At 31.7% G+C, this 12551-nt stretch overlaps 4 protein-coding genes across 7 annotated transcripts; 2 read left to right on the forward strand and 2 right to left on the reverse strand.

Annotated features, from left to right (window-relative positions):
• Positions 1-92: 92 nt before the first annotated feature.
• Positions 93-2188, reverse strand: LOC140754093 (uncharacterized). Its single transcript, XM_073089006.1, has 8 exons — positions 2110-2188; positions 1952-2016; positions 1806-1865; positions 1065-1529; positions 824-958; positions 616-728; positions 383-526; positions 93-295 (listed from the first exon to the last, which is right to left on the reverse strand). The coding sequence occupies exons 1-8, from the start codon at positions 2186-2188 to the stop codon at positions 139-141; spliced, it is 1218 nt and encodes a 405-aa protein (XP_072945107.1). The 3' UTR covers positions 93-138.
• A 1333-nt stretch (positions 2189-3521) lies between these two features.
• On the forward strand, positions 3522-7723 carry LOC140753931 (uncharacterized). 4 transcript variants are annotated; one of them, XM_073088775.1, is made up of 9 exons: positions 3522-3632; positions 4039-4071; positions 4488-4609; positions 4872-4987; positions 6056-6115; positions 6213-6737; positions 6855-6967; positions 7213-7356; positions 7521-7723. In XM_073088775.1, exons 4-9 carry the CDS (start codon positions 4928-4930, stop codon positions 7666-7668), a joined length of 1050 nt encoding a protein of 349 aa, XP_072944876.1. In that variant the 5' UTR covers positions 3522-3632; positions 4039-4071; positions 4488-4609; positions 4872-4927; the 3' UTR covers positions 7669-7723. The 4 variants fall into 4 exon arrangements, with proteins under 4 accessions (XP_072944876.1, XP_072944878.1, XP_072944877.1 ...); XM_073088777.1 differs by lacking the exon at positions 4039-4071 and having other exon boundaries at positions 3527-3632; positions 4440-4609; XM_073088776.1 differs by lacking the exon at positions 4039-4071 and having other exon boundaries at positions 3527-3632.
• An 802-nt stretch (positions 7724-8525) lies between these two features.
• On the forward strand, positions 8526-11510 carry LOC140753747 (U3 small nucleolar RNA-associated protein 14 homolog A). Its single transcript, XM_073088516.1, has 3 exons — positions 8526-9292; positions 9622-9814; positions 10038-11510. The coding sequence occupies exons 1-3, from the start codon at positions 8637-8639 to the stop codon at positions 11490-11492; spliced, it is 2304 nt and encodes a 767-aa protein (XP_072944617.1). The 5' UTR covers positions 8526-8636; the 3' UTR covers positions 11493-11510.
• Positions 11511-11536: 26 nt separating this feature from the next.
• Positions 11537-12468, reverse strand: LSm3 (U6 snRNA-associated Sm-like protein LSm3). The gene is made up of 3 exons (XM_073088517.1): positions 12282-12468; positions 12101-12208; positions 11537-11717 (listed from the first exon to the last, which is right to left on the reverse strand). Exons 1-3 carry the CDS (start codon positions 12300-12302, stop codon positions 11538-11540), a joined length of 309 nt encoding a protein of 102 aa, XP_072944618.1. The 5' UTR covers positions 12303-12468; the 3' UTR covers position 11537.
• Between the last annotated feature and the right edge of the window lie 83 nt (positions 12469-12551).

The raw sequence follows: 12551 nt of genomic DNA on the forward strand, positions 1-12551 counted from the left end.
CGACTAAATATATTGCATTATTTTTTCATAATAGCACCCTCTTGAAAAAGGTAACATTATAAAGGTACTCTTACAAAACCTAAGTACCATAATATTAAAAATTAAAGTGTCCAATGTACAACTAATATTATATTACGGTTAACTTGATAAGTATGATTCATCAGAATCGTCAGACTCGTATTTACGCGGTGGAACGTTTTCTATATTTCGTTTATTAGACACACGTTTCTTTTTATTCTGTTGTCGGCTGCGGAACATTTTGCTTTCATCTGCACATTTTGTTGTAATGCTAGTCCTGAAAGTAAAAATTAAATGATGTTAAAATGATATTTTTAGTTGCAGTCAAAATAAAAAATAATTATTATAACTTCTGAACACCAACCTTACTACACTTTCAGGAACATGGCACTTGTCTACAACAGTTTGGACTATATCATTTACAAGAGACGAGTTCAGCTTTTTTTTCGCAGGTTTATCGGGAAAGGCTGGCGATGGCTTGCCGGTAAGCGAATGAGTAGCTAGTACTCTGAAAAAATAACAAAGTTTTAGTAAAATGTATTACGTATTAATTAACTTATTATATAGAAATAGACTAAATTATTTCGTGAAACTTACTTCCGAGAAAAAACTGCTGTTAGTAATTTTCGAGTAGCATTTGTATAAGATGACCAATCCATATTTTTTATAACCTTAGATGGAACAATTGCATTTCCATCTCCGATGGATACCTGGTGACAAAATAAGTAAACAAATAATTAATTCATAGTCCTCATCAACATCATACAAATATATATATATATAATATACTTTATCTCCCACTTACCATGTCACTCTTTGTTCTATTATTGTGACTAGATTTTAAATTCTTGCTGCTATTTGAATATTCCTTGTCCATTTCTGTTTCATCGTTGGACATATCCATGTATGTAGTATTCGCGGAAGTTGTATTATAATCACCCTAAAACAACGAATAATATGAATTCAATTTGGAAATCTTATGCGTTACAGCACCATAAATATAAAGTATATATACATGTTTTGTACAACATCAAATTAATACTTACAAAATCAGTATTTATAGTCGATGTCCTTTTGCGTTTATAAGATCGTTTTCTGTTGTAATTGGAATTCGATCGTGAGGTCTGATCATCATTCGAGATATCTGTATTCTGATCTGTGACTGAATCCGCTAAGGACGATGATTCAGACTTTTTACTTTTTAAACGATTTTCCAGTGCTTCTATCTTTGAACACAAACCTCTTATCACATTTTCCATTTTCTCTATCTCCGGCATTTGATATTCAATTTCTGTTTGTGTGGCTTTGTCGTGTGTTATTTTTGGTGCTTTGGTAATTTTAATTAGTCTTTCGTTCAAATTGTCAGACCAAACTTTTGTTATGACTGCTTCTTGCTTTGGAACTTTGCACTGCACATTATTATTGAACGCATTTTGATGTGTCCTGTATTGCACTTCAGGTGTTATAAGCATACCACGTTTGTTGCTTTTACTATCGTACTGAGATTTGGGCTGAAATAAAAATGAATTATTACTAAAATTAAACCTATTTTTAAATAACCAAGATTATTATTAAGAGGATCTATTTTATTTTATTTTGAAAATATAACGTAGAAGAATACGTTTTTCTAGATAAATATATTTCAAACAGATGCAAGAAAGCAGAAGGCTTATTGGTTCAGTTTTTTTCAAACAATACAAAATATACTAAAAATAAAGTTCTGTGTGACAAGATTATATTATGGTTATTCAGCCTATGTTCGTATGGTAAAAATGCAATTTACTCACCTCTGATAATACTTTGGTCTTGTTACATGGTGATGTCTTTGGTGTACTTGTATTACTTGGCTGAAACAAGTAAATATAATATAAAATATCGTGTATGAATGTGTACCTAAAATCAAATCTATTTGAAATAGAATAGAAATACTAACTCTTGATCCTATAAGGTTATATAAAAAGGTCGCCATTGGTAAAGTGCTTTCTTTACCGCATGATTCTGAAATAAATTAATATTTAATCATTATTGTAAATACATTAATATTAAGAGAGATACTTATTATTTCTTAATAGTTTTGTGTTATATACTAACTTTTTTCTCTATTATCTCGTTGTAACTCCAACAAAGCTTCTGCTGCATCTAACTCCGAAAGGACTGCTAGAGTGGTCATTTCCTGTAAGATAATAAAAATGCGTAATGAAGTATGAAATTCGTTTTCACTATTTTTAAATAGGCCGTAAATATTACCAACAGTCCTTCTTAAATCAGTTGCACGTAACGTTAAATATATTTTACAAGATCACATCAATAAGGCATGTAAATTTACACGTTAATAATGTTATTTTCTATACTAAAAACTACACCTAACATTGCTATTAATACTATTATAACGTACTAAGTAAATTAACATTAAATAGATATATTTCCATCTGTGACAAACATATTTTACAGGCATCTTATTGGAAGATATCATTTATTTTGGTTTTACATATTTATTATTTGCCGATCATTATAAGAAATATATTTTTTTTACTGATAATTAATATATTTATTTTCAGTTTTAATCATAATCGTCATAAGTGTACCTAATATTATTAAATTTTGTAATACATATTTAAAGATTTTAGTACAATAAAATGTAAATTTAAATCGCAAAAAAATTAAAATATTTCAGAAGTTTACTCTATAACATGTTCATTACCGTTTTACCCCATAATACCATTTGGTTTATTTATATTTTTACAAAATTTGCATTACATTACAAAATATTACTTTATTTAATGTAACAAAAACAAAACAAAATCAAACTGAAGGTGAGATTCGTATACTCACCAAAACAATATTTACTTTTTCACTTATTTTGCACTTAACAAAAACAAACAATTTAAATTAAGGACTAGTTGCTCATTCAGGATACAGCACAAGACTGACCTACTATTCGCATTTGAATTTACCAAATTGGCTTCCAAGTGGGACCATGCCCGAAAATGCCACGTTACTTCAATTGTTTCGCTTCCAGGTACGTAAAAATCTCAACGCAGTCATTACCCATAGTAAGCCTGCTTATCTATTGTTGTAGTTGGAGAAATTTACCTGAAGGCTTAGTTTTATGGCAGCTATATACATAATAATTTTACTTTTCTAAGAATTTTGTATTCTTATAGGATAAGCAGAATTATTGCAATTCAAAATTGATTTTCATAATCCTATAAACATACCGCTGTATATTTTAGTTTACTGCGATGGTAAAAATAATGAATGCTAGTTGTTAATATGTTTCTTGTCTTATTATTAATAATTGGTAATGTAATAATATACGTTATATCTACATTATCTATAAAACATAACTTAATTTAATATTATTATTAATAATAATAAAATTATTATTTCTTTTATCATAAGTATTATTATTATATTTTATGTGTTGTTTTTGTACGATTCATTGATAAAATACGTTAGTTTTAAATAATGAAATGTAAGTTGTACATAGGCAATAAAATGATATTTGGAAAACTGTCAGGAATCGAATTCGACAACTCAGCTGTTTTTTATTTAATTTTTGCACAAAGCTTCGCTTTATAATTATTTTGTTTGCATGATTATTTCTATACAGCGTAATTTCGCTTTTTGATTTAAAATGCATGTTTATAAATTTTATGAATTTGTTTTACCGGGCTTAGTATTACTTTAGTTATATTAAAACATGTATAATATATATCTTCAATGCATTTTGAATATTAAATAAAGTACTTACTTTACTTAACAAGCCGAAGTCTCGTGAATATTGGATTGACCGATTGTAGCACTATTAGTCTCTGCAGACTTTAAATTATATATTGAAAATGTCGAATTATATTTGCATCACACATGTTTTCTAATACTTGAATATTGATTGTAAAAAATCCCCTAAAAGTCTAATTTATTAAGTTATAAAGTCTTATATACGGAGTAAATCAACAAAATTGATTTTTTTTTAATATTTTATTTGTCTTACTTTCTTGGTTTGGTTAACTTTCTTAGCTCCACAAATATAATTGAAATTGGCTGTGCAACGTAAGTGATTAACATAAAATACTTTCTTATATCTTATAAGATTCGATTTACTTTAAGCTATAAATAATTCAAAAATCTTACGACAACGCGCTGGATGTAACTTCCTTCTCCTTACTGTAGGAAACTCACAAGTAAAAAGTATACGGTACATCACATCTTTGTTTTTATGATATTCGATTCCATTGTTAGTTTTGCAATAGGCGAGGGTCGACAAAGTTGGGTGTCCCGAAATCGTAGGTAAACTGTTGTATCTATTGTGCTCAATTTTTACCTGAGGGAGTAACGACATTTCATAAACTTATTCTTCAGTATTTATTCGAACTTCATAGAGAGAAGTGTAAGCTAGAATTTTTTAAAATGTCTCGTAGATTGTGGCTCCTAGTTGAGTGGTTAGGTGAAGATGATGTGTTTTCTAGCTACGGTGTCGTGAATGTTGGTTCTATAACTGGTGGAGAGAATAAGTACGAAATTGGGAAAATTGTATTCGTTCCGACCAACAACGCCGGCGCAAGACGCGCGAAAATTCTGCGGATATCCGGTATGTTGTATGTTACGTTAAAGCTTGCTGACTTTAGTATATTTTATTAATTAGTTAACGATTAATAACTCTCCGTTAATATTATTACCTAAAACATTACCAGCGTATTCGGTTTGATGTAGTGTAAATAAGGCAAGTGAGTGTAATTATAGCAGTTATTTTGAAACCACAGATGGACAACATATATACTTTTAGTCTATATCTAATAATTATATTATTGTTTTAAATACTTACTTACCTAAGTTGTACTTGTATGTTATAGATAAAAAACGTCACGTAAAAGAGCTGAAGGTACTACTGGAAAAACAGGATAATCAGATGAAGAATGTCCTATCGTTATGCATGAACACATTAAAAGACATGAAAACGAATACAATGGTAAGTCAAAATTTTGAATTTTAGAATTAACAGTAATATAATTTAACACGCATAGATAGACGTACCATTGTTGACGGTAAGTCTACACTTATCTTAGTAGGATGCGTTTATTTTAAGCTCAAGTTACTTAACGAAGTCGCTAACGAATAAATTCATTTCTGTCAGACGCGCATAGGGTTCCGGGTTCGATTTTCGGTCAAGCAGCTATTTAAATGATTAATTTACATTTATGTTCTGTGTCGAGGTCATCGACACCTACACAAGACCCTCTATATCGGTCATCTATACGGAGGATAACATGAACATTGATTTTCGGTATTTGTGTGTCCACGATGCATACAACGTCGAATACTCATGTCGCTCATGAAGCCTTTTATTTGAACCCGGACCTTCAGCAAAGGTTGCCGTTTATTTTATTGGGCTATGTGGATAATATTGGTGAAAGTTGTTACCTTGATTCTCTTAGGTACCTACCAATTCTATGGACAGCTATTTGGACCCAGTAATATTTATAATAGAAGACTTAACAAATAATGATACATGTAGACAGAAGCAGTTTGATTTCTCGTAGTAATTGCTATCGTCACGATTGACTTTATTATTGCATTCAATACTACTATCAATTAATCAACTTTAATTCGCATGAGTAATATGGAAAGGATTGTTGGTAGTGAGATCATATTCTTGTTATAACTATAACAATCAACTATTTCAATATTAGATTCTGCCCTCGATTACTTATTAAATGAACTACTTATTACGGGTACGGTGAGTTCATCTGCATATTTTGTCAAGTCTACGTAGATGTACCAACTGTATCTGTTTCAATATGTAGGTAAAGCATTTTATACAAGTTGAGCTTACTCTTAAAATAAACCCTTGTAAAAATTAAAGAATACTTCTTATAATGTAGCATTATTTTACTTTACTACTTCCTTTTATAATCTCATCTTTTTCAGTCGAAAGTAATATCACGTAATATATTATAAACGTCCTATATTGTCCTAATGTATTTTATATGCTTAGTAAGTTTTTTTCTTTTTGTTAAACATATTTATTTTGTTTCAGTATTTAAATTCTCAATCAAACATAGTTGATGATACGGATTCGAGTAGTGACGATAATGAGGTTAGTTGAGCATCACTTGTTTATAATTTCTTCTATCAGATGAAGAAAATTGTACAATTATTTGAGTAAATTTTTGATTATTATTATTTATTTTCAGGATCACGAACAAAATTTGAATTTCAGTAAACTAACGAAGTCATCTATATCGAAAAAACGAAACTTGTCAACAGACAGACACCATTATTTGTCAGGACAAACTAAGTTTAGTAACAGGCGCTCCATAATCAGTAGTAGCCCATACCCAGTATCCCCCAAACTAACTTTTGATCAAGGCACCCAAACTGACGCAACATTAGACCCAAACATTGCAAAAATAGAACTCTTGGAAGCGATGCTCAAAAGATTATACCAGCAATTCCTCTCTTTGATCGGAGAAGCCGCAACAAACGAAACACAATCAGTTTTTGCAGACTTTTCTGAAACGGAAATTTCAGAAATGGATCATCAATCTGAAGAGTTAGCTTTTAAAGATGAGTCGGCTATAGATCCGCCTCTTAATATTTCTAATATTGAGGCGGTTAATGATGAAAAGAATAAGAATGCCAAAAGACTATGCATACGAAGAGCATCTGCTCAAACAACAAATACTACTCTACCTAATACTGATATTAATAATGATATGGTAAAATTGTGTTTTTACAATTATTTTATTTACTTTACCATTAGCTAACATTATTTGTCTTAAAAAACTTGATGTTTTTAAATAAATTTTACTCTTTTATCCTACCTATTGTTTCAGATACCGTTGGGCGCTGGGGCCACCAAGTTACCCGTAACAGTAATAAATGCTATTGATTGGAGTTCATACACTACGGCTACTCGGCAACTTTTGAAAGCAATATTTCCAAGAAAGTAATTATCTTTACCAGTACCATTTTAATACTAATAATAAATAGTTGTATTGTTTTAATTTTTTTGCCCTAATCTATTGTAGTTCTTTTAAATTTTATGATGGTATTATTTTTTAATCTCTTTTTTCTTTCAAAATTCACAATTTTATTATTCCATTGTAAACTTCATCTTAATTCTTATTCCACATCTTAATTTAAGTATTTGTAATATTATTATATAGAATGCCTAATCTGTGTATTTTGTAGGGTACTAGCTACTCATTCCCTTACTGGCAAGCAATCTCCAGCTTTTGCAGATAAGCCTCCGAAGAAAGCTCTTGATTCGACAATAGTGAATGATATAGTCGATACAGTGTCAGATGTATGCGGAGTTTCGAAGCGAACAGTCAGGTAATGTTAGAGTCCATAATATACTTCTCTCTTCGTGATAATTGGTCACTCTGAATTATATGATTATTAATTTCAATTAGGTTTGTTTTCTTTGTATGTGGCATTGTTTTGCTTTTCTGTATGTGTAAGTATGATTATAATAAAATTAATTAATTTTTTTACAGGTCCTGCATTACAACAAAATGCACCGACGAAGCGAAGTTATACCGTAATCGACAACAATACAAACAAAATAATGAATCAAGAGAAAACCAAGAAAATAAGATTCCTCCATCGCCATCGTCAAATGAAACAACTGCTTCGAAAAAATAAATTACCTTGTTAATAGTACGCCATTAAAATTTAACGTTACATTAAAATACATCTATTGAACAAAATAGCGTGTTTGTATTTATTTCTGATTATTTGTTATGTTTAAAATGTAGTATGTACTTCATAGAAAAATCGTCGTTAATTTGTCTCTAATATTATAGGCTTTATTCTTATGATATGATTTTGTGCTTCATTTTTTCAAATAACGTAAATATAATTTGTTTATCAGTAAAGTTTATAAGTAGGTAATTCTTATTTTTAACAATAAGTAAGAGCTCCATATTAATACATTACAAGACATTTTTTTAGTTTGGTTTAACAAAAAACTTATCTGATTAAAATAAGGAGAAATATATTTTGGCCTTTTATAACTACTTATTTTAATTTACACTCAAGATTTAAAAAATAAAATTGCAATGTTGCTAGTATTTTCAAATTAAATTTCCAATACTACGGGTAATTATTACTTCTAAAAATTTTGAATGTAAAATGTAATGAATGGATAACATAAAGAACTTAAAATTCACATAGGTATACTCTTTGTTCACAGCTACTTAGGTAGTGTTGATTAAGAACAAAAATAATTTTCAATTTAAACGTTACTTTAAAATCAAGTTTCAAGGGCATGCCCCATAGATACTATACTCTTTGGCATGCCCATGCATTCCTTAATCCATGTTAAGGTCATGTCATTTTTACTTTCGTGTAATTACGCCATGTTACAATTTAACTACAAATGTCTGGATTGTCATTTCAAGAATTAGAATAACAATAATTTTTAAATTAGGTTTAAATTTCACTTCTGAGTTGGCAACTATTACTGACAGTTCCAGCTGAAATGTCATTGCGTACGTTCTGCCAAACGGTAATCCGTCATCTGAGATAGTTCATGAAGTATGACAGATTTAGGTTAGGTTAAAATATTGGTATTTTATTGGGTTTTTACAGTATCTTTTTAAGTAGAAAGTATGGACGATAATGAAGATTTAGATTTTGTAACATCAGAACACGACCGGCTCATAAATGCGGTTAAAAAATTGGACAAAACCCAGCATATTACTGCGCCCATACGTAGCGAACCGACCAATCTCAGCACTGAATTCAATTTGGTAAAACGATCTAAGCTAGATCTTCTTAATGCTGCAAAATTGTTGGAGAATACTGCAAGTCACGTACAGATAAGTAAGAAATTAAAGGCAACTCAGAATAAATCTCAAGTACTTCCGAAGCCGTTGGAAAAGCCACAAGCTGAGCGGATTAGGAGAGAAACAGGTTATGTGGAAACCAAAAAGAAGATAGGGAGATGGGACGCCGTAGTGGCTAGGAGCCGCACAGTAGACTTCGTTTCATTCCCACTAAAGACTCTTCAAGCTAAAGAGAAGGATCCTCCGACAAAAACATTTTTGCAAAAACTCAAGTTGAAGTCTCCGTTAGAGAAGGAACTCGAGGAGATTGACCCGCCGGCTGTGCCAGAGGAAGAAGAAGACGATGAGAAGTCCTTCCCTATGACATATCATGAGATGTTGGAACATAGACAGCACTTAGCAAAATTAAGAGCTAAGGAATCATATAAAGCTGCTAAGGCTAAGAGACAGAGCAAAATCAAGAGCAAAAAGTACCATCGGTAAGTAGATTTTAATCTTATATTAATGAATGAAAAGATTAACCTTCTGTTCAGTTACATCATAATGTTAATTTCATACCAATATTTGAGGAATAATTAGCAGAGAGTGCATCTATGCGGTCAACACCTTTATTTGAATATAAGGGAAGAGTGCTACAGTTGTTTCAAAGTAACTTTTCTTGTGAAATGTAATACACTACTAGATTTTGCAGTATATTTTACTCATAGAATTTTATTATTAGAAGAAATGTGCTAGGACTTTCGCGGTAAAGGAAGTTGAATACTCTAATATACAGCAATTTGATCTCTTCATAATATTTGTCTTTCAGCATACTTAAGAAGGAGAAGTTAAAACAGCAACTGAAAGAATTTGAAGAACTCCAGGCTAAGAACCCAGAAGAGGCTTTGAAGAAGTTGGAGGAGCTAGAAAAAGTTCGAGCTTTAGAGAGGCACACATTGAGGCACAAGAACACTGGCAAATGGGCTAAGAATAAACTAGTTAGGGCCAAATATGATAAGGAGGTAAGAGCATGCACATGTATGAGTATGTAATCTGAAACATTTTTTTCTTCTCCAACATTCCAAAATTGACTTAAATTTTAATATAAAGTGGAGCATATTTGTAAACAGCCTGTTTATATTATTTCCCACACAAGAACACAGTATTTCTTTATTGAAATAAATGTAAGTTAATAATATAATTTTTTCTTGGAATAAATGTCTTTAACCAAAATCATTCTTGCAGGTAAGGCAACAATTAGCTGAGCAATTGTCTGTTGGTAGAAGTTTGACCCACAAAACCCAGGATACAGCAAGTACGGATGATGAAGCTGATGATAATGCAGGAATTCCAGATTTAACTCTATCACAAGACCCTTCAAATCCCTGGATGATGCAGTCAGCAGGTAAATCCAATATTGATGAAGAGTTCAACTTTGGGTATAAGAAATACTTAAAAGAGAAGATGTACAAGCGTAAAGAGATGAGTGACTCTGAATCTGATGCCGAAGATACTACAGGTAATCCACAAGGGACAAATACAGGTGATAAGATACTGGAAATTCTTAAAAATAGTGTCAATAAGATGAGTGCCGGAATAACTGAAGATGAAGTCCTAGCTACCATCGACAAAACTAATAAAGTTGTTGAACCTCCTAAAAAGACTAAGAAACAAAATAAAAAACAAAAAACTAGTAATCCAGTCTCAACTACAACCTGGGTTGTGGATAGTGTTTGTGATAATGATAGCCAAGCAAAAACAGATGAAGACATTTCTGAAGCATTTGAAATCTTTGAAAACAAAGTAGCCAAGCAGGTCGAAGAAAAGTTAAAGAAGCTTAGGAAGGATATTACCAATTTAGAAAATAAATCTAGAACTTCTAATAAGAAGAATCCAAGAAAAAGGGCAGCTCCTAAAGATAACCTGGAGTACTTGAAATTGAAAAATCAGAAGGTAAAAGCCATAATTGATGAACCACTGATGGAAACAAACAAAGATAATGCTGATGAAATTGAAACAGAGACAGCAGTAAAGGATAAGATACAGGACCTGCAAACAGTACCTTCTGGAGTTGAAAAAGAGAAAACCAATACTGATATTGACCCTAATACATTCATAAATGTCAAACCTAAATATTTAAATACAGCTCTATCCAAGGAACATGATATAGACAACCTAGATGACGATGAACAAGTAGTACCTAAAGTGGATATTGGAGAGGTGTTTGAAGAAGATGACGTAGTTGCGAGTTTTAGACAGGAGAAAGAAGACGAAATCAACAAGGACAAGCCTGAAATTGAACTAGATCTACCTGGATGGGGCGCCTGGGGTGGCAAAGGAGTAAAGGCACCGAAACGTAAAAGAAACAGGTTCATATCCAAGCCAGCACCTGAGGTACATCGACGTGACGAAAATAAGGGCGATGTAATTATAATGGAGACTAAGGACCCTAAACTTTCTGTTCACAAAGTGACTGATGTACCATTCCCGTTTAATAGTGTAAAGGATTATGAAGCTTCTATCAGAGCTCCTTTGGGTAATACATTTATTCCGGAGAGGGCTCATAAGAAGTTAATTAGACCTAGTGTAATTACTAAAGCCGGTACAATTATTGACCCAATGGATGAGGAGGAACTGCTCATGCCACGTAACAAATCTTTCCATAACGAATCTGTCATAAAATTGTTGGCTAAGAAATAAACATTTGTTTCGTGTTGATAAATTTATTTATGCTATCCCTTAACTCTAAACACCGACACGCACTGGTGGTGACACTAATATTACACCATCACCCCTTACAAACAACATGGGGATGTTTCGTTTCGTAGTTCTGTAGACTTCTTCATAAGTTTCTTCGTCTATCTCAACAGTTGTGATGGTTTCTTCGGCATCCCCCAAGACCATGTTCAGATGTTGATCATAAGCCTGTAAAAAAACATTAAGATTCAATTATCTTGCAATACGGGTAATGTTTGTCGAACATGTGTGGGATTTATTTGAAACCACTTCCGGTCTGCTTGTGATATAGTGAGATGTACTTTCATCTTAAGAATATCATTGTCATTATCAACCTTAAACTTTGCAAAAAATAAGTATTTTCTTAAAAACTTACGCATGCTGGTGCCCATACACCTTACGTTTTCCTTCACCGTTTGGGCATACAGATCATTGATTTATAATATGCACATAACTTTAAAAGGTTTGGAGGCATTTTTCTGGGATTCAAACCTTATGATACCACATTGAGTGGCTTAATTTTTAAACAAATGTTAAACCAAGTAGAGTATCGAGATGAAGTTTATACTTACATGTAACTTCCCGCGTAATTCACGTTCATTGCGCATTTTGACATAAATCCTTTCATCCAAACTGAGTCTTATCAGATCCAAGGGTTCCTTTACTGTCATAACAGCTACCTATAAAAGAAATTAGATTTAATACACATATACTTGAGTTTTAGCCGGTTTGTTAATATCACAAATACTTTACATTTTCGGCGTCGTCAGCCATGGTTTTGTTGCTTATTTGTTATCAAGCTTATTATATTTCTTTAGAGCAGTCTGCTCGTGCTCTTGGAGATATTTTTATTAATTTAAGATTTGGAATGAAACCAAATAGGTAGATTTATTCGAATAACCTCTGCAGAGAATATCCAATTATTGATTATTGATACAAATATTGACAGATTGACCATTGTCTAAACTTGACAGACTTGACTTTTTATTTTTTTTTACTTCGTTTTACGCTCGGAACAATGAT

The sequence above is a fragment of the Epargyreus clarus genome, unplaced genomic scaffold (assembly GCF_041222505.1).
Source record: "Epargyreus clarus isolate Ecla_fem2 unplaced genomic scaffold, WU_Ecla_fem_2.2 ptg000027l, whole genome shotgun sequence".
Taxonomy (NCBI): domain Eukaryota; kingdom Metazoa; phylum Arthropoda; class Insecta; order Lepidoptera; family Hesperiidae; genus Epargyreus; species Epargyreus clarus.

Coding starts and splice junctions, on each gene's coding strand:
- LOC140754093 (XM_073089006.1), bottom strand. CDS start 2,188: ATGACCACTCTAGCAGTCCTTTCGGAGTTAGATGCAGCAGAAGCTTTG. Junction 959..1,064: donor CGACTATAAATACTGATTTT/GTAAGTATTAAT, acceptor TCGTTGTTTTAG/GGTGATTATAATACAACTTC. Junction 527..615: donor ACAGCAGTTTTTTCTCGGAA/GTAAGTTTCACG, acceptor TTATTTTTTCAG/AGTACTAGCTACTCATTCGC.
- LOC140753747 (XM_073088516.1), top strand. CDS start 8,637: ATGGACGATAATGAAGATTTAGATTTTGTAACATCAGAACACGACCGG. Junction 9,293..9,621: donor AAGAGCAAAAAGTACCATCG/GTAAGTAGATTT, acceptor TTTGTCTTTCAG/CATACTTAAGAAGGAGAAGT. Junction 9,815..10,037: donor GGGCCAAATATGATAAGGAG/GTAAGAGCATGC, acceptor TCATTCTTGCAG/GTAAGGCAACAATTAGCTGA.
- LSm3 (XM_073088517.1), bottom strand. CDS start 12,302: ATGGCTGACGACGCCGAAAAT. Junction 12,209..12,281: donor TGGCTGACGACGCCGAAAAT/GTAAAGTATTTG, acceptor TTTCTTTTATAG/GTAGCTGTTATGACAGTAAA. Junction 11,718..12,100: donor AATTACGCGGGAAGTTACAT/GTAAGTATAAAC, acceptor GTTTTTTTACAG/GCTTATGATCAACATCTGAA.
- LOC140753931 (XM_073088774.1), top strand. CDS start 4,429: ATGTCTCGTAGATTGTGGCTCCTAGTTGAGTGGTTAGGTGAAGATGAT. Junction 4,610..4,871: donor GAAAATTCTGCGGATATCCG/GTATGTTGTATG, acceptor TGTATGTTATAG/ATAAAAAACGTCACGTAAAA. Junction 6,116..6,212: donor CGAGTAGTGACGATAATGAG/GTTAGTTGAGCA, acceptor ATTTATTTTCAG/GATCACGAACAAAATTTGAA.